The sequence below is a fragment of the Alnus glutinosa genome, chromosome 5, assembly GCF_958979055.1.
Source record: "Alnus glutinosa chromosome 5, dhAlnGlut1.1, whole genome shotgun sequence".
Lineage (NCBI taxonomy): Eukaryota > Viridiplantae > Streptophyta > Magnoliopsida > Fagales > Betulaceae > Alnus > Alnus glutinosa.
Genome location: NC_084890.1, coordinates 30,436,260 through 30,461,323, shown reverse-complemented (window position 1 = coordinate 30,461,323; position 25,064 = coordinate 30,436,260). Strand labels below are relative to the sequence as shown.

General features: G+C 34.6%; 3 protein-coding genes across 4 annotated transcripts; all 3 read left to right on the top strand.

Moving 5' to 3' along the window:
* Positions 1-3,873: 3,873 nt before the first annotated feature.
* On the top strand, positions 3,874-6,750 carry LOC133867794 (nodulin-26-like). 2 transcript variants are annotated; one of them, XM_062304549.1, is made up of 5 exons: positions 3,889-4,144; positions 4,302-4,526; positions 4,942-5,139; positions 5,614-5,675; positions 6,206-6,750. In XM_062304549.1, exons 1-5 carry the CDS (start codon positions 4,001-4,003, stop codon positions 6,423-6,425), a joined length of 849 nt encoding a protein of 282 aa, XP_062160533.1. In that variant the 5' UTR covers positions 3,889-4,000; the 3' UTR covers positions 6,426-6,750. The 2 variants fall into 2 exon arrangements, with proteins under 2 accessions (XP_062160534.1, XP_062160533.1); XM_062304550.1 differs by lacking the exon at positions 5,614-5,675 and having other exon boundaries at positions 3,874-4,144.
* An 8,678-nt stretch (positions 6,751-15,428) lies between these two features.
* On the top strand, positions 15,429-16,685 carry LOC133869250 (uncharacterized). Its single transcript, XM_062306205.1, has 3 exons — positions 15,429-16,172; positions 16,262-16,552; positions 16,653-16,685. The coding sequence occupies exons 1-3, from the start codon at positions 15,429-15,431 to the stop codon at positions 16,683-16,685; spliced, it is 1,068 nt and encodes a 355-aa protein (XP_062162189.1).
* Positions 16,686-19,556: 2,871 nt separating this feature from the next.
* Positions 19,557-20,348, top strand: LOC133867796 (aquaporin NIP1-2-like). Its single transcript, XM_062304553.1, has 2 exons — positions 19,557-19,836; positions 19,992-20,348. Exons 1-2 carry the CDS (start codon positions 19,693-19,695, stop codon positions 20,331-20,333), a joined length of 486 nt encoding a protein of 161 aa, XP_062160537.1. The 5' UTR covers positions 19,557-19,692; the 3' UTR covers positions 20,334-20,348.
* The last annotated feature ends 4,716 nt before the right edge of the window (positions 20,349-25,064 follow it).

Genomic DNA, 25,064 nt, shown 5'->3' with positions numbered 1-25,064 from the left:
CAATTTTTCGTCACTTACCCATAACTAGCCCCAGACAAGAAATTGTGAGAGGGCCCTCTTATGGGGCCTACTAGCCTGAGAAGGTCTCGGGATGCCTGAACACCTACTCGGGCATGTGAGCCGCGCAAGGTTCCTCTCACAATTGCCTGTACAAACTGTAAGCAATATGAGTATGCAATTGCACTAGATCTCAATATCACTCCCAAAGCCAAATGCCTTCTATTCACACACACACTCTTCCTTCACAACTCATCTTCGTGGTCTCTCTCTTCCTCATAGCTTCACAGATTATATGAAACTATAATAAATATTTGGTGATTTTTGATGTTTTTTTTTTTTGTCAAATGCCAAAAAAATATTTTTTAAACCATTTTTCAAGGTTGCAGAAAATAACCACTTTTCCTGAAAAAAATTTTCACCCAAAAACTTTTTTTTTTCTAACAAAATATTTTACGCCGATCATTTGGTTTAATGCATGATTTTCAAAACGCCTGATTTGAAAGAAAGAAAAAAAAAATCGATTTTAAAACGAAATGTTGTGTTTAAGCTTTTGGTAAAAAAATCACTCCCATTTTACTCCTATCCCACCACTGTTTACGTAAAAAAAATCAATAATATAAAAAATATTTGAAAGAGTATAGTGGGACCCTAATTTTTCTTTTATTTAACAACGCATGGTTGACTTACAGAGTTGGTGGGTCAAACACACGTTTAAAGTGGTTGATTTTAAAGTGCACTTGGGTTAATTTTCTCTCCTTTAACGACTAATCGTAGAAAATTGTCGGTTTTTATAGTTGCTTTGCAACTACTACCGTCTACCGGTCTTGATTGGGTGACTTTGAAGAAAATAGAAATATGTACAGTTTTTTGATTGACTGTGAGCATCCTTTGCATGTGAAATATACAGTTGAGACACAACCAGAGGGTACTTTTGTTACGTAATCTATGACAGAATATGACGTCACCCTAATATATCAGACAAATGTAAACTGAATCTTTGACAAAAAAAAAAAAAAGAATACCCACATGGCCACATCCAGTCCGTCCCCATGATCCTCTCCTTTTCATATTTTTATTAGCATATACCCCACTATTACTTCTTCAAACGTGGGCCATCCGATGCCTTTAATCCTCCTCCCAGACCATCAAACCTGACCATTGACCTTTATATAAAGATCAGCAAATTGAATTTTTTTTTTTTTTTTTTTTTTTTTTTTTTTTAAATACAGACCGTTATACTATTGCCATACAACTATGACAAAAATGATATTGAGAAACAACTATTATTTTATTTTATTTGTTTTATTTGTTTTTGTTAATCCAAACGTTGATTTTTACTGTTGTCATGTTATTTCAGCTATATGACAGTCGTATAAAAGCACTAGCAACAACTTTCCTAATTCCCACCCCTTTCCCTAGATGTAAGAAAAATTCATAAAAAACTTTTTGAATCAGATTCTCTTGTTACTCTTTAAATTAAGGAACTACTAAGGGAACCAATAATTGTACCCTAGATTTAGGGAAGCAAAACTTGTCCCCTTCTCATTATTTTAATATATAAAAAAAATCTATTTCATCTCTCGTTCCTATAAATGAAATAATATTTAAATGGTTTATCTTTCTTTTATATTTTCCGTAACATTTGATTTAAAAAAATATTTACATGGTATGCGGAAAAAATAATGGAAGCTATTATGGAGTGCATTTAAATAGAAAAACAAAAAAGTGGTTTAATTTATTTAAACAAAGAAAAAGTTTAAGGAAAACTGTTGCAAAAACACTTCACAATAGCTTTTCTTAATTTTTTTTCTTAAACTATATATATATATATATTACTTTTACTTTATTATAAGGAGAGAAGAGAAAGATAAGAGAAGTGAAAGGAGAGAGAATTAAATTTATAATTATAATAATCATAGAGAAGCTCGTTTGGTTCCTTATTTTTAAAGAGAATAGAGGTGAAAGAAGAAAAGGAAAAGAGAGGTGAGAGGAGAGATAATGAGTTTATAATTATAATAATCTTCAAATTCTAATGAACACCTAAATCTTAGCAATTTTCTTTTTTTTTTTTTTCTAAAAAAAAAATGAGGGGTATTTTGGGAATTGTAATAGGATTTAAGGGAAAATTCTAATGAATGACTGAAATTAAAACTTTCTAAAAAATAGATTTTTTAAATTAAGACGTTTTAAAATTTAAGTACATTCTTTTAAAATGAGTGAAAGTTTAAAAGTTATAAGTGAAATTCTTTTAAAAAGTTTTTTCAACCTTTGAATTTGTTAAAAAGAAACAATAGACGTCCTCCTTCTTCTTCTTTCTTTCTTTCTTTTTTTTTTTTTTTTTTTTTTTTTTTTTTTAATTATAAAAAAAATACAATTTAATATTTTTAAAGTTAAATTTCTAGTTGGTCCCTAAACTACATGATCACGGGTTACCTTTTTCAAGCCAAATGTCTCTTCTCCAATGTTTCCCACATTTACAATTAACAAATGCTTCACTAATACTAAATGGTGGATCAGAAAAGTTAAAATTGAAGGAAAAAAATAATGTAAATAAAAGAATGATTAAATTAATTTGTGGATCCCTTTGTGCACGAAGAGTTGAACACGACAACTTGCCCTCATGTACACTTATAATATTGCTTGTTAAGATTGTCTTTAATTGTACATAACAAAGAGAATTGTCCAAAGCCGTATAAATGTTTTTTTTGGGGTCCATTTAAAAAAAATAATTGATAAATTTTTTAGAAAGAGTTTTGTATTTTTCCTTTTAAAAAACGGTAGCTAAACATATTTATTTTGAAAAAACACAAGGCAGATATAGAATTAATTTTTACTTATAAAAAAAAAAAAAAAAAACCATAAGCATATGTTTTGTAAAATATGTGTATTTTTATTTTTGAAATATAAAAAGACTTATTAAACCTTTTAATAAACATGCATGTATATCTGCAGTCTGCAGATTCAACTAAAGTTGTCCTTTGGCTGGAATTAATCCTTAAGTTTTTCAGGAGCCCAAAGGTTCGGTTTGAATATTCTTAATTTTCTTTGTTTTACATTTCTAGAAATACTCTTTTATATATAGCAGTTTCCTCCTAGTTGATTAATTAAACCTTTATAAATATATATAGCTATAGACGTTTACGCCCGTCATCTTAGATTTGGTTTTATTTTGTAGACTTTTTATTAGAAGTTATCTGCAGTGTAACTGACATCTCATTTTTTTAATATCACAAAATCAACTCTTCAAGTCTCACTCAATCAACTGATATATGGTTCTTGTGGGTTGTATCGTGCAAAAACATCACATTTTACTCATCTTTTTGGTAATATTTTGACGTATAACTTCCTGAAAGGAAAAAGTACAAAATTATGTCCCCTCATGCAACAGAAAGCCTATACAGAATAGGGTTTATTTATTATTATTATTATTATTTTTTTAACAAAAGAAAAAGAAAAAGGGAGAGCCTCATTAATTAGTAATTGCTATCCTTTCAAATTCTAGAAGAAGAGTATATTATCTATTTTTCTCTATTTTACATTTGATAAAATCCAATGAGAGGTGTTATTACTGCTGTCGTCAACTAAGATTGATCCAAGTCAACTGAAGTCCCAATAGCATTAGACAATCAGCCACGGCTCATGGCTGGCTGTGTAAGCAGTATCTATTAATACCGTTTTGGAGTCCTAAAAGGCATTTATTTCATCCATCTACATTTCCAGTGGGTTGTTGAAGCAGCCATCAGTTCATATACCTGTTCACATCATCTAAAACACCACTTTTTTCAACGTTATTTACTATGCTCTTAATATTTTAAAAGTAAAACCTATTTGGTCGTCTCTTCCATGTTCCCAAGAAGTCCATTCTCTCTCTCTCTCTTTTGGGATCTTTTTGTACCAATAAATTGGAGTTGTTCCCCCGTGTGTTCTTTGCCAAAGCCGAGCAATCTCATTTCTCTGTTTTTTCACCTCTGTTCATTCCTCTCTCTTTGTGTCAAGAGCGATGGCAGATAATTCAGGAAGTAGCGGAAACCATGATGTTGCTTTGTCTGTTAAAGAATGCGAGGCCAGTCACAACCATGCCTCCTCTGCCTCCAAAACCAACCAAGGAGGAGGCTTCTGTCTCTCTGTTCCTTTCATGCAGAAGGTGCATAGATATATTTAGCTGATTCCTTTTTTTCTTTTTCAATTTATATGCCAAGTCCTAGAAAACATGAGCTTTAAGAGTGTTTTTGGGTCTGCATATTCAGCCTTATCTAAGCCGATTTAACATGAAAAAAAGGGAATTTTTTTGTTGATGACAGTTGGTGGCAGAGTTTTTGGGTACCTACTTCTTGATCTTTGCCGGTTGTGGATCGGCGGTGGTGAATTTGGGCAATGACAAGGTGGTGACTCTGCCGGGAATTTCGATAGTTTGGGGGCTGGCTGTGATGGTTCTGGTTTACTCCGTTGGCCACATCTCCGGCGCCCATTTTAATCCTGCAGTCACCATTGCATTTGCCACTTGCAGAAGATTTCCATGGCAGCAGGTAAACTACACCAGAGAAACTTTCTCATTCTTGTCTGGGTGCACTGCAAGAAAGCGCGTTAATTAACAAGTTTTTTTTTTTTTTTTTTGTTGCAGTTCTAAACAACCCACTTTACTTTCAAACAAACATTCTCCAACTTGTTTTAAAAAGGCATGTTATTAATTGTTATTAACACCCAAATGGGTATGTAAAAAATTCATGTATTTTCAACTTATTTACCAAAAAAAAAAAAATTACTTCAATTTTGGTGAATTTTCAAGCCGTGACAAAAACCCATGATTCATAAGCCTTCTCCCAACCAATCCACATTGTATTCAAATAATATTCTGCAAAAAATACCATGTGAATCAGATTTGTCTGTCTGACCTAAACTTCTTTTTCTATTTTTCTTTTGTCAAATTTGTATCTCTTGTAGGTGCCAGCTTATGTATCAGCTCAAGTCCTCGGGTCAATACTGGCGAGTGGCACCCTTCGGTTGATGTTCAGTGGGCACGAGAACAAGTTCGCCGGAACAATTCCGGCAGGGTCTAATATGCAGTCTTTTGTGCTCGAGTTCATAATCACATTCTACCTCATGTTTGTCATATCCGGTGTTGTCACTGACAACAGAGCTGTAATTAGTTCTTTCATCCTTTTATTCGTTTAATTTTGTTAATTTATTTCAAAAGTTTTAGTTTATAGGATGTACTAATTTTACTCATGTAAGTGAGTTTAACACGTCGTTAAATATTTAATTGAAATAAATGGTAAAATATAGAGTTGGTGTTTGAACTTAGACATCTGTTCTAATATGGGTGAGATATAGAGATTGTGTCGATCGGGATCAAAGAAATAGCCGTAGAATTGACTAAAGAAGTTCGCCTAAGACACACAGAAAAAGACATCTGCTACTTTTTCAATTTCTGTCTAATTTTTATCTTTCTTTTTTTTTTTTCAAACTAATCAGCAAATTTGTTTTAATTTCTTACATGCGAGTCTTACATATTCAATAATTAATTTTAAAAAAAGTTATCAAAGTTGAACCGAAGAGTTGAAGAACATTTCTTATTAGAAGAATGAAAAATTCACAACCTGTAACTACATGCAGATCGGAGAGCTTGCTGGCCTTGCCATTGGGTCTACAGTCCTACTTAACGTAATGTTTACCGGGTAATAGCTTAATCTAATCTCATTAGGAATATATTGCACAAATTATATGTTTACATCATTTTTTTTTATTGTATATATTTATTCAGTAGACTGATATGTAACTATTATACAATTGAGATGGCATAACACTAAAAATTATTATTATTATTTTTTTTTACATCATCGAGTTGAATAACAATAGTATATATTCATATTCAATACATATTTTAAGAAAAATGCTTAAAATACTACAATTTTTACCATATCTTATCAACTCATGCGACAGTGCTACGAAGACTGTCACGAGAATCGTCGTAAAATCAGTTTATAAGAAACGTGTAATAGAGAGATTGAATTTGGATTCTCTCCACATTTAGTATAAAAATGAGGGTATAATTGTCTTTTCACATCCTGTAAAAAGGTAAAAAAACAACTATATCCTTCCTATTTAATTAAATAACGGAGAAATCATATCCATTTTCTTGTCCATAAAAATTGTAGTACCCTTGCCAAGCTGGCATTCTAATGATGGGGGGATGCTATTTTGACAGGCCAATTTCAGGAGCATCGATGAATCCAGCAAGAACCTTGGGGCAGGCTATTGTACATTGCAAGTACGAAAGCATATGGGTGTACCTTTTGGCGACGACTCTTGGGGCTATATCCGGTGCATGGGTCTACAATATAATCAGGTTCACCGACAAGCCGTTACGCGAGATCACCAAGAGTGGCTCTTTCCTGAAAGCATCAAGAGGTAGCGGCTCTGGCTAACGGAGTAATTAATAGTTGGAAACACTTGTTTTTTTTTATCTGATTTAATTCGGATAAAAATAGTTTTTCCAACTATTTATGAGAAAAGAGTTTCCTCTATATTTTGTTGTACTTGTTTGGTGATTGCTGCGTTGGATGTGGTACTTATAATTACTATATATATATATATATATAGGCTTAAAAAGTGTAAGGAGGAACTCACATATATGTATGTTTTTTTTTTTTTTTTTTGAAAAACACATGTATGATATATGTATGTTATGATGAAATGAAGTAATCTCTGTATCCATACAAATCTTATAAATGAAAGTTTGCTTCTTTGTTATTGTTGGCGTTAATTTATTCTAAAAGTTTAAGTTGATATGAACGTATAAATTTAATCATTTTACCAATACTTGAACGTTCATCTTCGATCATGTATAGGCTCAAACTAATAAGTAACGACCAACACATAGAATATTTAACCTGAATTTAGAGGGAGGAGGGTGAATTGGCGGAGATAATGTTCGAACTCAAAATGTTTTACTCTGATACAATGTTAGAATTACTACTTATCCCCAAAGTTTAAACTGATAGAAATAGTAAATTTAATCATTTAACCAACAATTTTTTTTTTTTTTTTTTTTTTTTTTAATAATTAGCGTCAAACAAAGTTTTATTTTTACTGAGTTTCAAAAAGTTCTTTAAAACACAAAACACGTAAGGAAAGATATCTGTTTAGACCTATCTTCCTTTTAAAATTGGAACGCTTTGAAAGGGTTTTGATGGGCTAATTATCGTGCATATGGTCTTGTTAGATGGACTCGTTCTGATATTGTTTTTGTAAACATTCCCTTAATTAACCCTTTTTTTCTCATTTAATTAGGAAAATAAATATATGTTTAATAAAACGAATTAAAGAAGAGTTTGTTGGAATTTTTTGTGATCGAGAAAATGTCACATGAATAACTACGTACGTAAATGACATTAAAGCTAGAGATAGAGAAAAGGGATAAGCCGTGCACGTAACATGTGAGGAAAAGGAAAGAGATGGCACGAGGAAAGACAGCATGCATCTATATATAGAAAGTGAGCAGCCATAATTGATTGATTCTCAAGTGGGGATAAGGATAAATTTTTAATAACCATGGCGGTGTTTGACAACTCTTTATCTTAATCACATGAATTATGCTCTTAAATGCACAAAGCCAAAAGGGAATGCATCAATTCAAAGAAGTTGTGATTTTTTAATTTTTAATTAAGAACTTTACTTATAACTCTTGAATTTTTACTCATTTTGGAAGAAGGTACATAAACTTTAAAACATCTCAATTTAGAGTATCCATTTTTCAGAAAGTTTCAATCTTAGTCTTCCGTTAGACTTTTCTGTTAAATCCTATCAAAATTCTCAAAATACTATTGTGTTTATTTTTTTTATAAAACTATTCAAAGATTCAGGCATGAGTATTTTTGTAAATTCCGTTAAATTCTAACCAACACTTAAATTTTAAATTTTTTTTTTCCTAAAAAAATTGAGGAGTATTTTAAGAATTTTAATAAGATTTAACAAAAAATTCTAACGGATGACTGAAAATGAAGCTTTCTGAAAAAGTAGATACTCTTAAATTGAGACGTTTTAAAGTTTAAGTATATTTTTTCAAAAAGTGTACAAGTTCATAAGATATAAGTGAATTCTCCCTTAAATTTTTTTTTTTAAAAAAAGTTGTATAAATGGGAAATTTTGCAACCAAAGTCATGAATCACGATCCATCTTTTTTTTTTTTTGGCACATGCATGCTAATCTTCAGTTGGAAAATTGGAAAATTTTCTGAATCCATACATTTTCTTCTTTTAAATTGTCAATATTTCTTTTAAATTCCACCATTTGTCTCGAAAAAAAAAAGGGACTTAATTATCGGACTATCAATTACGGCATGCATATGTAAAGATTTATGCATTAATTGATTTTTTAAATATTTTTTTTTCCTTCTCATTTGACCAAACTCAAAAGGGCCAAATCCCATGAGTTGCGCCTTGTAGAGGGCCAGAAAACAGTGAAATACAAAGGTCAGAGGCCTTATAAGTTCCTCTCTCTCTTCAAGAGATAGGCTATTTTGAAGAGATGAGTTGAACTCAGCTTGTAAGACTGTCTGTGACTATCTCTTCCTCTCAATTCAGTTATGATGTGTGTGACTTCATCTCATTCTCCTTTCCCCAATTCCCTCAAAAGAAAAAAATAAAAAATAAAAAATTTAAACTTGCTGTCCCCTTTACATTTCCATGACACATAAATTAGTCAATTTGGCAGTTGATAAAAAAAGGAGGGAAAGTGATATAGACATATGCATAAGGCTTATATTTAGATGAAGAGGAAAGTTTACTACCCATTTGGGAATTAATGTTAAAAATTATATTTTTTTTATCACATAATTATTTTATAGTGTCAATGTAAACAATCTTTAGATTCCATTTTTTTTTTTAAAAAAAAAAGGACAAAAATTGATCCAAAAATTTGTTGGGACTCACGTCAATATTATGTGATAGTTATGAGATAAAATAAAAAAAAAAATGATTTCTAGCATTACTCTTTGTCAGTCCCAAGACTCCCAATTATCCCACAATGATGATGACCCACTCATTGCTAAAACATTAAATTCAATAATGATCACATCTGTAACTATTTTTTTTTAGCAGATTTGCTCTTTAACTATTTCTGTACACGGGTTAGCGAAAGATGAAAGTCATATATAACACTTTAATGTAAAAAATTTGTTTCTATCTATGACTATGTAATTTCATAGTACTTTATGTTTTGTGATGTAAAAGCTTTATGTCTGTAATTTTTAATGAATGAAATACTCAAGTCTTTTGTTCTTTCGTTCAAAAAATAATAATCACCTCATTTTTAAAATGAACATTTTCGTAGGGTTGACATATGTCTTTAAAGCATGTAAACCTAAATGCATTTTTAAAATGTAAGTAAGAATCACGTATTCTAAGAACAAATGTTTTATACTTTATTAAACCTATTAAAAACATACGTAAAAATTAGATGTCATTTTCATATTTTTTTCGGATGAAAAATTTGTGAAAATAACAAAAGGCTCCACCATAAATTTCTCAATTATTTTATATTTTGTTTTGTTTTTATAGAGAATTGTCGGTCAGGAGAAGCCAAAACAAGTCTTTGAGGGTGCTTTTCAACAACCTATATACTTTTAGGTAATAATAATATTAATGTGGAGGATACAGCCACCTCCAGCTATAAACCTAAACTAGTCTTTACGAATTGATGAATGCTACACATCATCCCCTTGTCTTTTTTTTGTCCTCCTAAATTTGATGTGGTTCTTAAAATCACCATTGAATTTATGATAGATCATTATTGAATTTTGATCCAATGGTGATTTTAAGAGCCACATCAATTTTGAGAGGATAAAAGGTGGACAAGAGGATGATGTGTAGCATTACTCTTAGGAATTAGGATGAGCTCTCACTCATACTGTACAAGACGGGCAAAACATAAAATTTTCTTTCATTGACCACTCTCTATTAATTGACCATTTACATTTTAAAGTAACATAGATGCCCACTATAAATATATATTTTTTTAAAGTAACTGTTAATTTAAAAATATTTCAATTGACGAAGGAAATATAAATTTTATATGACATAAAATAGTTTATATATCTTATGTGCCGTAAATTATTTTTTACGAGTAATGCTACACATCATCCCCTTGTCCTCCTTTTGTCCTCCCAAAATTGATGTGGCTCTTAAAATCACCATTGAATTTTTGATATATCACTTTTGAATTTTGATCCAATGGTGATTTTAAGAGTCACATCAATTTTGAGATGACAAAAGGAGGACAAGGGGATGATGTGTAGCATTACTCATTTTTTACCGTTCTCCCACACTTTTGGACAAACAGTTGTCACTACAAAAAATTTAATCATTAGCAGCCAACATATTGGGCCGCTAATGATGTTATTTTGGTCACTATTAATAAATAGTGGCCAAAGAGTAGCCGCTAATAGTCCGACGCTAAAGACTATTAATGACCACTTTTTTTGCTCGCCGCTAATAATTGTTTTAGAGAAATGATAAAAACACTCACACTACACAACACCAAGGCACAATGGAGTAGGGCCCACACAGCCTTGGTGTTGTGCCATTGTTGTGTAGTGTGAGTGTAAGGATCACTCCCCTTTTAGCGGCCACCAAGTTCACTGCTAAAAGTAATTTTATCCGTCGCTAATAATTGTTAACTGAGTCTAAAATCGCTGTTAATACTAGACTATTAGCGGCCACAAATACTATTAAAAAATTGAAAATATATATATATATATATATTTTTAAAAAAAATTTAGATCCATTTATCTTCACTGCATTAATTAAATCTCTATATGCAACTAATACTATTAAAAAATGAAAAAATATATATATAAATACAAATACATCATAAAATAAAAAAAAATAAAAAAATAAAAACAAAGAAGAAAGTGATGCCGGCTCCTTGCAATATACCTGAAAACCAAAAAAAAAAAAAAAAAAAAAAAAGAAGAAGAAGAAAGTGCCGCACAACTATAGATGAAGAAAATTCTATCACCAGTTCATACCCAAATACAAAGTGACACACATATATTTGAAATCAGATCAAAAAACGCATTTGCTTAAAAAAAAATATAAAATAAAAGAAATGAACTTACTCAAGGGCAGAAGAAGGTTTCTCATTCTGCTCATACAATGCAACCTTCATAACTGAAAAAAAAAAAAAAAACAAAAAAAAAAAAACCAAGCAAAGAAAATAAAAAAAAAAACATATAAATATTAAATATTTATTAATTAGCAAACAAAACAAAGTCAGACAAAAATTAAATATGCAACTCAACTAAAAAATCATAAGAAGTATTCTGGAAGAGACCTTTGGTGAGAGCATGAAGAACCCCATTTGAGGCTTTTTGGAAGGCTGAAGAGATTTTAGATCTGAGAAAAAGAGATCAGAGAGAGTGAGAGAGCTAGAGAGAGGACCTACTGGTGACGGAGAGTGGCGGCCATTAAAGCCGTCGGCACTGTTAAGGTAATGTTCTCAATTCCCAGCTGAGAAAAAAGATTGGGGGTAGGGTAGGCGTGCTCTCAAGAGTCAAAAGTCCTTTTCCTACATATACAATAATATATATACTAGTCTAACAAAACTTCAAGTTAAAATGGGACTGACACTTTGCCCACAGTACTATTCAACACTGGTTTTGAGGTAATAATGGTGTTGGAATTCGTGTGGATGAGTAGAATAGAAATGCAGTTCAGTTTTTTGCTCGGGTTGAATGCGGGTTTTGAAAAAACCCGAATAGAAATCTGAGGCAACTCTGTTGCCAAACGCATCGTTACTATGCTCTTCATATTTTAAAGGGATAAACACCTTTTTAGTCCCTGAGTTTTGGCAACTTTATTTTTTAGTCCCTGAGTTTCAATTCGCATTACAGACGATACCTAAATTTTTGGAAATGACCAAATAAGTACCTCGGTTAACTTCTCCGTCCAAAAACTAACGGCTCGCCACGTCACTGACACTTAGCACCACTAGAATGTCGACATCTGTCCAGTGAAACACGTCAGCATTCACTTAATTTCCAAATCACCCAAACACTTCCACATCACACACCCACGTCATTTCTTCATTTTGGGGGGAAAACTATTTTTTGCAATTTAAGAAACTCAAAACTGAAACTCAAATATTTCAAACAAAAAAACTTAAATCATTTCATCGTTAATCTGAGAAAGAAATCAAAATCCCTAAAATTAACTTGTGAAGTGAAGAAGTGAAGAACCCTAATCCCTAAAATCCCCCTCGGCCGACTCTCTCTCGACCGGCCGACTCCCTCCCGGACTCCCGGACTGTCGCTCGATTTCTCTCCCGTCGACTCAACAGAACCGGCCGACTCCCTCCCGGACATCGAAGAAAGGGGATTTCACCTAACCTCGGCCGGACGTCGAAGGAAGTGGATTTCGCTCGCTCATCAAGTCGGCACATTCCGAGGTATTTTGCCCATTTTTGTGTTTTTAGAAGTTTGTTTCGTCCTATATATATATGTATTGTGTATTGTGCTTGTCGATTGAATCTTTGTTTTGGTTTTTGGAACAAATGCTTGTCGGTTGTTGGGCAAAGTGATGAGGTTATAAAAACCGAAACTTTCGGTTGTTGTGGGTGTATCCCGAGTTGGGTAAGGCCTGACCATCGTCACATGCCTGACCATCGTCACATGTTTTTGTCTTTTGTTGGGTAAAGAAAACCAACAACCAGTTTGGTTGGGTTGTTGTCCAGTACATTGCATTATTGAATGTATGACTTTATTGCATATCTGTCTTTATCTGTTGTGTTTGTGGTTGCACATGTTGGCCAAGAGGGTCCCAACTGTGCAAAAGGGAACAATAAAGTACAAAAAGCACTATACATCTTGTCTAAGAAGCATCTGCAATGTGAAGCATCTGTACAAAAAGCACTACACTCCAATGGTGTTGTTCACAAGGTTATCAATATTTTCTGCTTTAGCTTTATAAAGCATCTGCTTGACAACCAAGCCTCCCATGCTGCAGACAAGAGAAAGTCAATCTATTAAAAATAGATATGCACACGAACACACACCAAATATATACTCATGCTGTGAACAAACAGAAGCAAAATTTAAATTCATATTCACTCTAGAAGTCATATAACTTTTACCAATTACAGGATTAATTCATTTTTTTTCAATTCTTCACCAATTAACAGACAGACTTATTTTTTCAAAACAAAAACAATGACTGACACTTAGGATGATTTACATTTATTAACTAAACCAGACCCACTAACATAAAGTTCCTATTGTTCGGGACAGAAATCATTAATAAACTTGAGGATGAAGGTTGAATGACTATGCCTATCTGAAGGCAAGATCATTTTTTGAAAAACATCCCAAAAATGTGTCATGTTACTTACTACATCAAAAAAAATAAAAAATAAAAGAGAGGAAAACAAAAGAGACTTTCTAAGAAGCCCCTCTTTTGTGCCCATCTTTCTTTGGTAGTTAATTTTACAGTTTTTATTGCTAGAGTGTGACGATCCTTTTTTGTTTAATTCACAGGGTGCAGAAAATGTCAGATCCAACATTTGACCTACTTGTTTACCATAATGGGTCACTATCTGGACACAGGATGGCCTATATTGGCGGAGACATTCTTACAATCGTCGGTATAGATGCATCCCAGTTCAAGTTTGGAGATTTGACAAACATTTTGGAGTGCTACCTGCAATATGAATACAACAACATACCCAAAATGTACTACAAGTTTGATGATGAGACCAACGAGCAAATACACGGTCTTACCAAAGATGGTGATTTCGCTACTCTAAAAGAAGGGTTGCAGAGTAGTGGCAGGAAAAAGCTGCATGTTTTTGTGGATCATGAAGAACCTCTTCCAATTGAAGTGGTAAACCCTGTTTTGCTTTTGACCCAGTCTCCTCCAGAAGTGCCAGCAGTGCAACAGACACCCCAAGAGCCAGCAGCAATACAACATCCACCACAGCAGCCAAAGAAACGGCCAGCCGGGCGGCCAAGGAAACAGAGGGATAAGGAGGAGGAGGAGGAGGAGGACATTGAGTTGAGTGATTTTGAGTTGACTGATGGCGATGAGGAGGACATGTTTGTAGGGAAGGAACAGGATGTCCTACGGGAACCGAATGATGATATAAATACCTGGTTTCAGACTTGGGATAAAGATTCCAACGCGGGAATTGGAGTCGATGCAGCAAATGACCCGGACGCGGATTCATATGACAGTGAGTACTTTGACAGTCTAGACAGTGGTGAAGAAGACAGTGAAGGGTCAACTGTAAAGCGTAAGAAAAGGTATCCCCAGTGGAAGAAAAAGCGGGACTGGAGTCAGACAGTGGAGTTAAGTGTAGGGTTGAGGTTTACGAACCCGAAAGAATTTAAAGAAGCATTGCAACTATTCACAGTGCAAAATAACTTTGATTACAAGTATGTGCATAACGAGCAAAAACGGGTAACCGCCCACTGCAAATCGTTATGTCCATGGAAAATACATGCCTCCTGGATGCCTTGTAGAAAGTATTTTCAGATCAAGACTCTCCATAATGAGCATAACTGTGGCAGTGATTACTACAATAAGAAGGCAACTATCAGGTGGGCTGCAAATCGATATGTAGAGATTTTTCGAGACCAAAGAAGCTTTAAGGCTAGGGCGTTGAGGGAAATGATACGCCGAGATTACAACGTGCAGATGACAATATTGAGTTGCTATCGTGCAAAGAAGATGGCAATCGAAATCCTCGATGGAAGAGATGGTGAACAATATTGTCACACCCGAGAGTATTGCAATGCATTGCGGAAGTGGAATCCCGGTAGCTCGGCTTACATCCAAAGGGACGGAGTGTTCTTCCAGAGGATATATGTTTCTTTGATGGCATGTAAAGAAGGATTCTTGGCAGGATGTAGGCCGATGATATGTGTTGATGCATGTTTCATTAAGACGAAATGGGGTGGGCAGTTGCATGCCGCAATCGGCCGTGACGGTAATGATGACATATATCCTATTGCATTTGCGGTATGCGAGACCGAGAACAAGGAGACATGGACATGGTTCTTGGTCCAACTGTTGGAGGATATTGGGCTTCCGCGGGAGTAATATGTGGTCGTTCATTTTGGACCGACAGAAGGTAATATCTAATACAATTATTGTATGGTCATTTTTATTTTAATAACATTTGTTTGATATTTATTTATTGTTTACACAGGGACTAATCGATGCTCTGGAGGATCTAATGCCCGGCCTCGAGCATCATTATTGTGTTAGGCACCTGCATGCAAACATGAAGGGGAAGGGATGGAAGGGGAAGGAGTTCAAGGACGCGTTATGGGGTGCAGCTAGGGCACCCAATGAAGTCCAATTTAAGTACTTCCTCTTTGTCATTGGAGGTATGGACAAAAAAATCTCGAGTACATTGAGGGGGTTGACCCAAAAATGTGGGCAAGGCACGCATTTCGAACCACCAGCTGCAGCGACATCTTGCTAAATAACGTCGTCGAGAACTTCAATGCTTGGGTGTTGGAAGCAAGAGGCCAGCCGATACTAACTTGTTTCGAGACTATACGGCGGCAGATTATGAACCGGTTCAGTAAGAAAAATGCTAGGGCAGCAACGACACCGAATGTAATTTGTCCAAAGATTGTGAAGAAGTTGGAGAGAAACAAGTTAGAGGCGAAGAACTATATTTGCCGGTGGAGCAATCAGATGCAGTTTGAGGTCGATAGTGCCCATGAGTCTCGGCGGGTGGTGGATCTTCAAGGAAGAACATGTGGCTGTGGGAGGTGGCAACTTAATGGTATTCCTTGTCCCCATGCAGTTTGTGCAATATACCTCAATAAAGGAAAACCCGAGACTTATGTCAGCCATTGGTACATGATGGATACGTACAGAAAGTCCTATGCCTCCGGGATTTGTCCTATGCCTGGCCCGGATGAGTGGCCTGTTGATGAGGGTGTGGAACCTATAGAACCACCGCAGCCAAGGAAACAGCGCGGGAGGCCCAAAAAACAGAGGAAAAGAGGAGTTAATGAGCAGCCAGACGAGAGCATCAAAGTGAGTCGCAAGGGATACGATGTGCGGTGTGGAAATTGTGGTGAAAAGGGGCACAATGCTAGGAGTTGCCGTGAACCCGACAACCCGAATAGGAAGAAGTATCCCAAACAGCCTAGGAAACCGAAGGTAGGTATTTTTGGTCGAATAACTATATTTCTATTTACTGGTTCAATGACCATATTTCTATAACTAATGTGTTTGTCAAATATGGGCAGGGAAGTACATCAAGGACAGGGCCATCAGGTGTAAGCCCATCTACCCCTGCAGGCCCACCTACCCTTGTAGGCCCATCTGCCCCTGCAGGTCCATCAGGTGCAAGCCCATCTACCCCTGCAGGCCTATCTACCCCTGCAGGCCCACCTACCCCTGTAGGCCCATCTGCCCCTGCAGGTCCATCAGGTCAACCGGCAAGGACACCTCGAACACGAAGCATACCTCGAGGAACAAGCATACGTCGAAGACCAAGAGAAAGGAGAATGTCTTCCGTGTATAAGAGGCAACCAAAGGTTGGCCACATACTAATTTTTAACTTTTGTTACCCTATGTGGGCTGGTTAATTGTTATTTAAATACATGTTGATTGACCTATCTCTTGGTTGGGTTGCAGCGAGGTGGATCACAACCAATTCAAATAGATTGATGTACAAGACAAAGACAAGACACATTTTATGTTAATGGATGCTTGTATCCGGGTTGTGGATGCCCGAGAGTATTGTTAATGTATTTTGTTACCCTACTGGGTGTTCATGTGATGTGCACATATTTTGTGTTGTATTGATATTTTGCAAAAAGGGCTGTTGATGTACATATTTGTACATGTTTGATTATTGGATGCACATATTGTTAATGTATTTTGTTACCCTACTGGATGTGTACTGGTTGTTGATATAACTATTTACACATATTTGTTAGGCAGGCTATTTGTAATCAAGGCACAGGTTGCTCGTGACACTTATATTAAAACCCATAACGAGGTACTATGTGTGATACTTATATAAAACATAGGTACCTACTATGATATAAATGGAAACATGATGTACTCTCTGGGATAATTCCTGGAGTTCAATTAAATAAATTGTTTCGACCCAAAATTTGAGCACAGAGTGTACATTTGTTGACCAATTGCAGCATGAAGAGATATTGTTTGTGTTTTACATTAAAAACTTGTTAAAACCCATACGTATGTACTATGTGTGATACTTATATAAAACCTAGGTACCTACTATGATATAAACAGAAACATGAGGTACTCTATGTGATACTGCCTGAAGGGCAATGGAATAAATTGTTTTTACCCAAAATTTGAGCACAGCGTGTACATTTGTTGACAAATTGCAGCATGAACGGATATTGTTTGTGTTTTACATTAAAAACTTGTTAAAACCCATACGGAGGTACTATTTGTGATACTTATATAAAACCTAGATACCTACTATGATATAAATGGAAACATGAGGTACTCTCTGTGATGCTTACTGAATTTCAATTAAATAAATTATTTCGACCCAAAATTTGAGCACTTAGTGTGCATTTGTTGACCAATTGCAGCATGAAGGGATATTGTTTGTGCTTTACATTAAAAACTTGTTAAAACCCATACGGAGGTACTATGTGTGATAATTATATAAAATCTAGGTACCTACTATGATATAAATGGAAACATGAGGTACTCTCTGTGATACTGCTTGAAGGGCAATGGAATAAAATTGTTTAGACCCAGAATTTGAGCACAGAGTGTACAATTGCAGCATGAAGGGATATTGTTTGACATAACATATTAACAATATTTCTCCAGCAGCTCCATCCATAAAACTTACATACTTCTCATAAATATACAAAATACATATCCAAACTACATAATCTACAATTCATATCTCAAACTACATTTCATTTCATAAGTGCAACACAAGCAATCAACAGAATTATAAACCATGAGAAGAACAAAGCATACATCAAAAATTTCTCTCTTGTCCTATAGCTGTCATTTTCCTTCTCTAGACACCTGATGATTTCCATTTGTTTATCATCCCACTTCTGTGATTGCGTAACTCTTTCCATGCAACTGACATTTTCATTCTCTAAATCTTTAACCCTTGCTACCAAAGTACCATTTGCATCCTCTACTTCGTTAAGCTTCTTGGTAATCTCATCTAAAACCTCCACACCCCTTGCACAAGTTGGCTTGTCCAGCCATTTGAAAAATTTGCATGCAGCTTTTGTCTGCATGTTGAAGTGTAACATTCAGTCAGCAAAAACTCACGACCGAGTATCTATAATTATAACAAAATGCTTACTCTTGAGTTGTAAGTGGCGCAACCCCAAAATCTTCTTCCAGGGTTTTCCCTAGTCCACGAGGTCTTCAAAGGGGCGGGTAAATCGCAGAAACAGAAATAGGATATGTCAACACGGCCCACTGAGGACGATCCGGATGATGACTTCAAGGAACGGACAACACAAAACACATAACAAACAAAAAATTGTCTAAATCTTCAAACGGAAATTAAGGAAAAAATTAAAAAATTACAAATTTTTTAAAAAAATTTGAGCCTAAGAACCGACCTTGTCTACACCACGGGAAACTTCATTCCCTTTGGAATCTCGTGTGCGACAAGAAGCCATCAACTTTTATAACCTCATCACTTTGCCCAACTACCGACAAGCATTTGTTCCAAAAACCAAAACAAAGATTCAATCGACAAGCACAATACACAATCCATATATATATATATAGGACGAAACAAACTTCTAAAAACACAAAAATGGGCAAAATACCTCGGAATGTGCCGACCTGATGAGCAAGCGAAATCCACTTCCTTCGACGTCCGGCCGAGGTTAGGTGAAATCCCCTTTCTTCGATGTCCGGGAGGGAGTCGGCCGGTTCTGTGGAGTCGATGGGAGAGAAATCGAGCGACAGTCCGGGAGTCCGGGAGGGAGTCGGCCGGTCGAGAGAGAGTCGGCCGAGGGGGATTTTAGGGATTAGGGTTCTTCACTTCTTCACTTCACAAGTTAATTTTAGGGATTTTGATTTTAACGATGAAATGATTTAAGTTTTTTTGTTTGAATATTTGAGTTTCAGTTTTGAGTTTCTTAAATTGCAAAAAATAGTTTTCCCCCCCAAAATGAAGAAATGACGTGGGTGTGTGAGGTGGAGGTGTTTGGGTGATTTGGAAATTAAGTGAATGCTGACGTGTTTCACTGGACAGATGTCGACATTCTAGTGGTGCTAAGTGTCAGTGACGTGGCGAGCCGTTAGTTTTTGGACGGAGAAGTTAACCGAGGTACTTATTTGGTCATTTCCAAAAATTTAGGTATCGTCTGTGATGCGAATTGAAACTCAGAGACTAAAAAATAAAGTTGCCAAAACTCAAGGACTAAAAAGGTGTTTATCCCTATTTTAAAAGTAAAACCCATTTGGTCGTCTCTTTTATTTTCCCAAAAAGTCCATTCTCTCTCTCTCTCTCTCTCTCTCTCTCTCTCTCTCTCTCTCTCTCTCTCTCTCTCTCTCTCTCTCTCTCTCTCTCTCTTTTTGGATCTTTTTGTACCAATAAATTGGAGTTGTTCCCCCGTGTGTTCTTTGCCAAAGCCGAGCAATCTCATTTCTCTGTTTTTTCACCTCTGTTCATTCCTCTCTCTTTGTGTCAAGAGCGATGGCAGATAATTCAGGAAGTAGCGGAAACCATGAAGTTGCTTTGTCTGTTAAAGAATGCGAGGCCAATCACAACCATGCCTCCTCTGCCTCCAAAACCAACCAAGGAGGAGGCTTCTGTCTCTCTGTTCCTTTCATGCAGAAGGTGCATAGATATATTTAGCTGATTCCTTTTTTTCTTTTTCAATTTATATGCCAAGTCCTAGAAAACATGAGCTTTAAGAATGTTTTTGGGTCTGCATATTCAGCCTTATCTAAGCCGATTTAACATTTAAAAGGGAATTTTTTTGTTGATGACAGTTGGTGGCAGAGGTTTTGGGTACCTACTTCTTGGTCTTTGCCGGTTGTGGAGCGATGGTGGTGAATTTGGACAATGACAAGGTGGTGACTCTGCCGGGAATATCAATAGTATGGGGGCTGGCTGTGATGGTTCTGGTTTACTCTGTTGGCCACATCTCCGGCGCCCATTTTAATCCTGCGGTCACCATTGCCTTTGCCACTTGTAGAAGATTTCCGTGGAAGCAGGTAAACCACACCAGAGAAACTTTCTCATTCTTGTTTGGGTGCACTGCAAGAAAGCGCACCCAAACAATTATCACAGGTGAAGTCAAAGTTATTACAATTGCATGCAGCTTGATCTAACTTCACGTTAGGAAATTTCGTGCAATGACTATAAAAAGTGAAAGAAACATAACAAAACAAAAGCAGAGGAGGCATGCAAAGGGAGGAAAACTTTTACATTAAAGCGTGAGAAGTAGTCTTTGCCTGCCACCCAAAACCAAAGGTTTCTACTTTCTACAACTTCCAACAACCATAGTGGATATTTGAAAAAAAGAAAAAAAAGAAAAAGAAAAAAGAAAAATACATTCAAAATTGCAATTTTGGTCAAGTTTTTCCACATAAAAATAGTGTGAACTGATGGATTCTTTGCCAAAGCGTGGGATTGCATGAGTAACAGTAATATAGGGTCCAAGTCCAACGTTGGCATGCAAAATGGGTGTGGAAATTCTCCATTCAAAATAAAAATAAATGATAAAAAATAAAAAAAGAGAGAGGCCACAATGAGTAATTTGATCGAGCATAGCGTTGAAATTAATGGTGAATGGTGGGGGGTTAGATTTTGCATGAGCATAGTTGGTGTGATCATTACTTGCCTTAGCATGCATTTGTTAGTGGATCCTGTAGAAAATTAGATGCACTAATAAGCACTTAATCACTTGGTTTGATTTTCCTGCCTTTATAATATTATTTTTTTCCCAAATTATTTTTGGCCTTCCGTTTGTTTTGGCATAAAATATTTTCTGAAAAAAGTTATTCTTATTTCTAAGTGTTTGTTGCGGTGTAAAATATTGGTCAACCTGAAAATGTTTTCAGTTGACCAAGAACAATAACCTTCACGATTAGATGGTTTATGTTTTTCATTTGCGTAAACAATTTTTCGTCACTTACGTACCCATAGCCCCAGATAGGCAGTTGTGAGAGGACCCCTTTATGGGGTATACTTGCCCGAAAAGGTCTTGGGATGCCTGAGCACCTACTTGGGCATGTGAGCCGCGCAAGGTCCCTTTCATAATTGCTTGTACAAATTGCAAGCAAGATGGGTATGCAATTGCACTAGATCTCAATCTCAGTCCCAAAGCCGAATGCCTTCTATTTTCACGTACTCTCTTCCTTCACAACTCATCTTCGTTGTCTCTCTCTTCCTCGTAGCTTCTCAGATTATATGAAAATATAATAAATATTTGGTGATTTTTTATACAAGCTGTAATACCCTGTATTTTAAGATATTGAATAAAATATCTTAAAATATGATTTTCTTGCAAATGTTGAAAATGTTTTTTGAACCATTTTTCAAGGTTGCAAACAATTAGCAGAAAATAGTCACTTTTTTTTTTCCTAAAAAATGTTTTCACCCAACAACTTTTTCCGACAAAATATTTTACGCCGAAACAAACAGGGTCTTATTGTTCATTTGGTTTAATGGTTTTCAAAACGTCTTATTTGAAGAAAAAAAAAAGTAGTAATTTTAAAACAAAATTTTGTGTTTAAGAATTCGGTAAAACTGCGACTCATTATTTAAAAATGCACTCTCTTGTATGGAGTTTAAAAACATGAATTTTTTAAAACCGTCATTTTTTTAAAACAAAGAACGGAATATTTTTTGTAATTTTATTTAGTGAAACGGTTGGTGTCCTACTCTCACTCCTATCTCATTGTTGTCTACGTGGATCAATAATGTAAGAGATATCAAAGAGAATGTAGTGGGACCCTGATTTTTTAATAACATTATTTGTCCACGTAACCAATAATAAGATAGGAATGAGATGATGGTGGGACACCAAGCATTTCACTCCGAGAGCTTCTACACATCCTTCACTCATCCCCCATTTATTACCCTTTTATAATAAAAAAATTAATTTTTATTAAAAAGTTGTCTCTATCATTTCCCTTTCGCTCCCTCTTTTATTTAACAACGCGTAGTTGACTTCCAGAATTGGTGGGTCAAACACATGGGTTACGGTGGTTGATTTTAACGTGCACTTTGGTTAATTTTTTCTCCTTTTAACGACTAATTGTAGAAAATGGACAGTTTTTATAGTTGCCTTGCAACTACTACCGGTCTTGATTGGGTGACTTTGAATGAAAATAGAACTGTACAGTGAACTGATTGATTGTGAGCATCCTTTCCACGTGGCATATATAGTTGAGACACAACCAGAGGGAGAGGGTACTTTGTTACGTAATCTATGACAGAATGTGACGTCACCGTTATATATCAGAGACTCATGTAAGCTGAATCTTTGAAACACGACAAACAGTACCCCCGTCCGATCCAGTCCGTCCCCATGATCCTCTCCTTTTTTCATATTTTTATTAGCATATACCCCACTATTACTTCTTCAAACGTGGGCCATCTGATGCCTTTAATCCTCCTCCCAACCGTCAAACCTGACCATTGACCTTTATATAAAGATCAGCAATTGATTTTTTTTTTTTTAAATACTATTAAGTAGAGTGTTATATAATTATGATAAAATGATAGTGAAAATTAATTATTATTATTATATGTTTTTGTTGATCTAAATGTTGAATTTCACTGTCGTCATGTCATTTCAGTTGTATAACAATCGTATAAGAGCACTAGCAACAGCTTTCTTAAATTCCACCCCCTTTCCAGATGTAGGACAAACTTCTAAAAAATCACTTGAATAAGATTCTCTTGTTGTTCTCTAAATTAAGAAAATACTAATGGAACCAAAAATTGTACCCTATATTTAAAGAAGCAAAAGTCGTTCCCATCTCTCATTCTTATAAATGAAATAATATTTAAATGATTTATGTTTCGTATATCTTTCCCGTAACATTTAATTTAAAAAATATGTACACGGTATACGGAAAAGATAATAAAAGCTATTATTGAGTGTATTTAAATAGGAAAACAAAAAGTGGTTTAGTTTATTTATACTGAGAAAAAGTTTAAAGAAAACTGTTGCAAAAACACTTCACAATAGCTTTTCTTAATTTTTCCCTAAACAATTAAAATATATAAATATAATTTTTTTTTTTAATTTTTTAACTTTTACTTTATTATAAGGAGAGAAGAGAGAGGTGAGAGAAGAGATGTGAGATGTGAGATAATCGAGTTTATGATTATAATAATTATAGGGAAGCTCTTTTGGTTCTCTACACATTGTGAAGTACCGTAGCATTCCTAATGCTTAAGGAACCTGTATCGACTCTGTTGCGTGTAATTTTTTGTGATTTTTTTTTGTTGATATTTTTACTATATTTACGGAAATGAACCACCTATAGGGTATCTGCTACTGATTCTTCAACGGTCTAATAAATAACATTATTTTATATAAAAAAATTAATTGCAAACATATATATATATATGACACACAGAGTCGACACAGACACTCTTCGTCAACAACCACGGCCGGCAATGCTAGTGGTTTGTCTCCAATTAGTCTCATGTTGGTGGAACCAGTAACTGGATTATGGATTCTGTTCACCAAATCGAGGTATATATAACCAATTATTTGGAAGCAATATGTCATTGAACCATAGTGCTTAATTAAGATTGATTCATATAGGGTTAAAAAATAATAATAAAAGAACCAACCACGACTTATGCTATGATGATTAAAGTTGGAGAAATCTAGGACTATAGCTTTTGTATCATTGCATTAGTTGAAATTAGACTAGTTAAGATTGTGACATATATTTCTTATATTTTGTTATTATCGAATATATATCTTAATCTCCACGAATCCAATTCCAACCGAAATTGGATATGAGCCGAACCACTTTAATACTATATGATACCATCATAATCATTTGGTTTATGAAGAAAGCGAAAGCTCTATAAGTGGCTTTGTCTTAAATTGTAATGTTTTTTAAATAGAAAAATATTAGACCTACATTTTTTTTACAATTTACTAACACGTGTCAGCATATGTAATTAGAATATGTTAATTTTTTTTTTAACTAACATGACTCTAATTACATAATAGCACGTGTAACGTTACTCTTTCAAATATAGCCCTCACTTGCTCTAATAATATTGAAGATGAGACCCTAGATCACCTACTATTGAATTTGTAAAAACAGTTTGAGAGAACTTCACTTATAATTATTGAATTTTTCATCATTTTTAAAAGAATGTACCTAAACTTTAAAACGTCTCAATTTAAGTGTTATATATAGAATTCCCAAAATACCCCTACTTTTTTTTAAAAAAATATATATAATTTTTTTCAAAGATTCAGGCACGAGTATTTTTGCAAATTTCATTAAATTCTAACAAACACCTAAATCCTAGCAATTTTTTTTTTTTTTAAAAAAAATGAGGGGTATTTTTGGGAATTGCAATAGGATTTAAGGAAAAATTCTAATGAACGACTAAAATTGAAACTTTATGAAAAATGAATATTCTAAATTGAGACATTTTTTTTAAAGTTTAGGTACATTTTTCAATAGTGGTGAAAGTTCAGGAGTTATAAGTGAAGTTCTCGTAAGAAGTTTTTTCAACCTTTTGAATTTGTTAAAAAGAAACAATAGACGTCCTCTTTTTTTTTTTTTTTTTTTTTTTTTAAATACAATTTACTATTTTTAAAGTTAAATTTCTAGTTTGGTCCCTAATCTACATGATCACGGGTTACCTTTCAAGCCAAACGTCTCTTCTCTAATGTTCCCCACATTTACAATTAACAAATGCTTCACTAAATGGTGGATCAGAAAAGTTAAAATTGAAGGAAAAAATAATGTAAATAAAAGAATGATTAAATTAATATGTGGATCCCTTTGTGCAGGAAGAGTTGAACATGACAACTTGCCCTCCATGTACACTTATAATATTGCTTGTTAATA

Excerpts from the sequence above, each read along its gene's own strand:
- LOC133867794 (XM_062304549.1), top strand. The coding sequence starts at position 4,001 with ATGGCAGATAATTCAGGAAGTAGCGGAAACCATGATGTTGCTTTGTCT. Across the intron at positions 4,145-4,301 it reads CTGTTCCTTTCATGCAGAAG|TTGGTGGCAGAGTTTTTGGG; the intron begins GTGCATAGATAT and ends TGTTGATGACAG. Across the intron at positions 4,527-4,941 it reads GAAGATTTCCATGGCAGCAG|GTGCCAGCTTATGTATCAGC; the intron begins GTAAACTACACC and ends TATCTCTTGTAG.
- LOC133869250 (XM_062306205.1), top strand. The coding sequence starts at position 15,429 with ATGTGGGCAAGGCACGCATTTCGAACCACCAGCTGCAGCGACATCTTG. Across the intron at positions 16,173-16,261 it reads AACAGCCTAGGAAACCGAAG|GGAAGTACATCAAGGACAGG; the intron begins GTAGGTATTTTT and ends AAATATGGGCAG. Across the intron at positions 16,553-16,652 it reads TGTATAAGAGGCAACCAAAG|CGAGGTGGATCACAACCAAT; the intron begins GTTGGCCACATA and ends GTTGGGTTGCAG.
- LOC133867796 (XM_062304553.1), top strand. The coding sequence starts at position 19,693 with ATGGCAGATAATTCAGGAAGTAGCGGAAACCATGAAGTTGCTTTGTCT. Across the intron at positions 19,837-19,991 it reads CTGTTCCTTTCATGCAGAAG|TTGGTGGCAGAGGTTTTGGG; the intron begins GTGCATAGATAT and ends TGTTGATGACAG.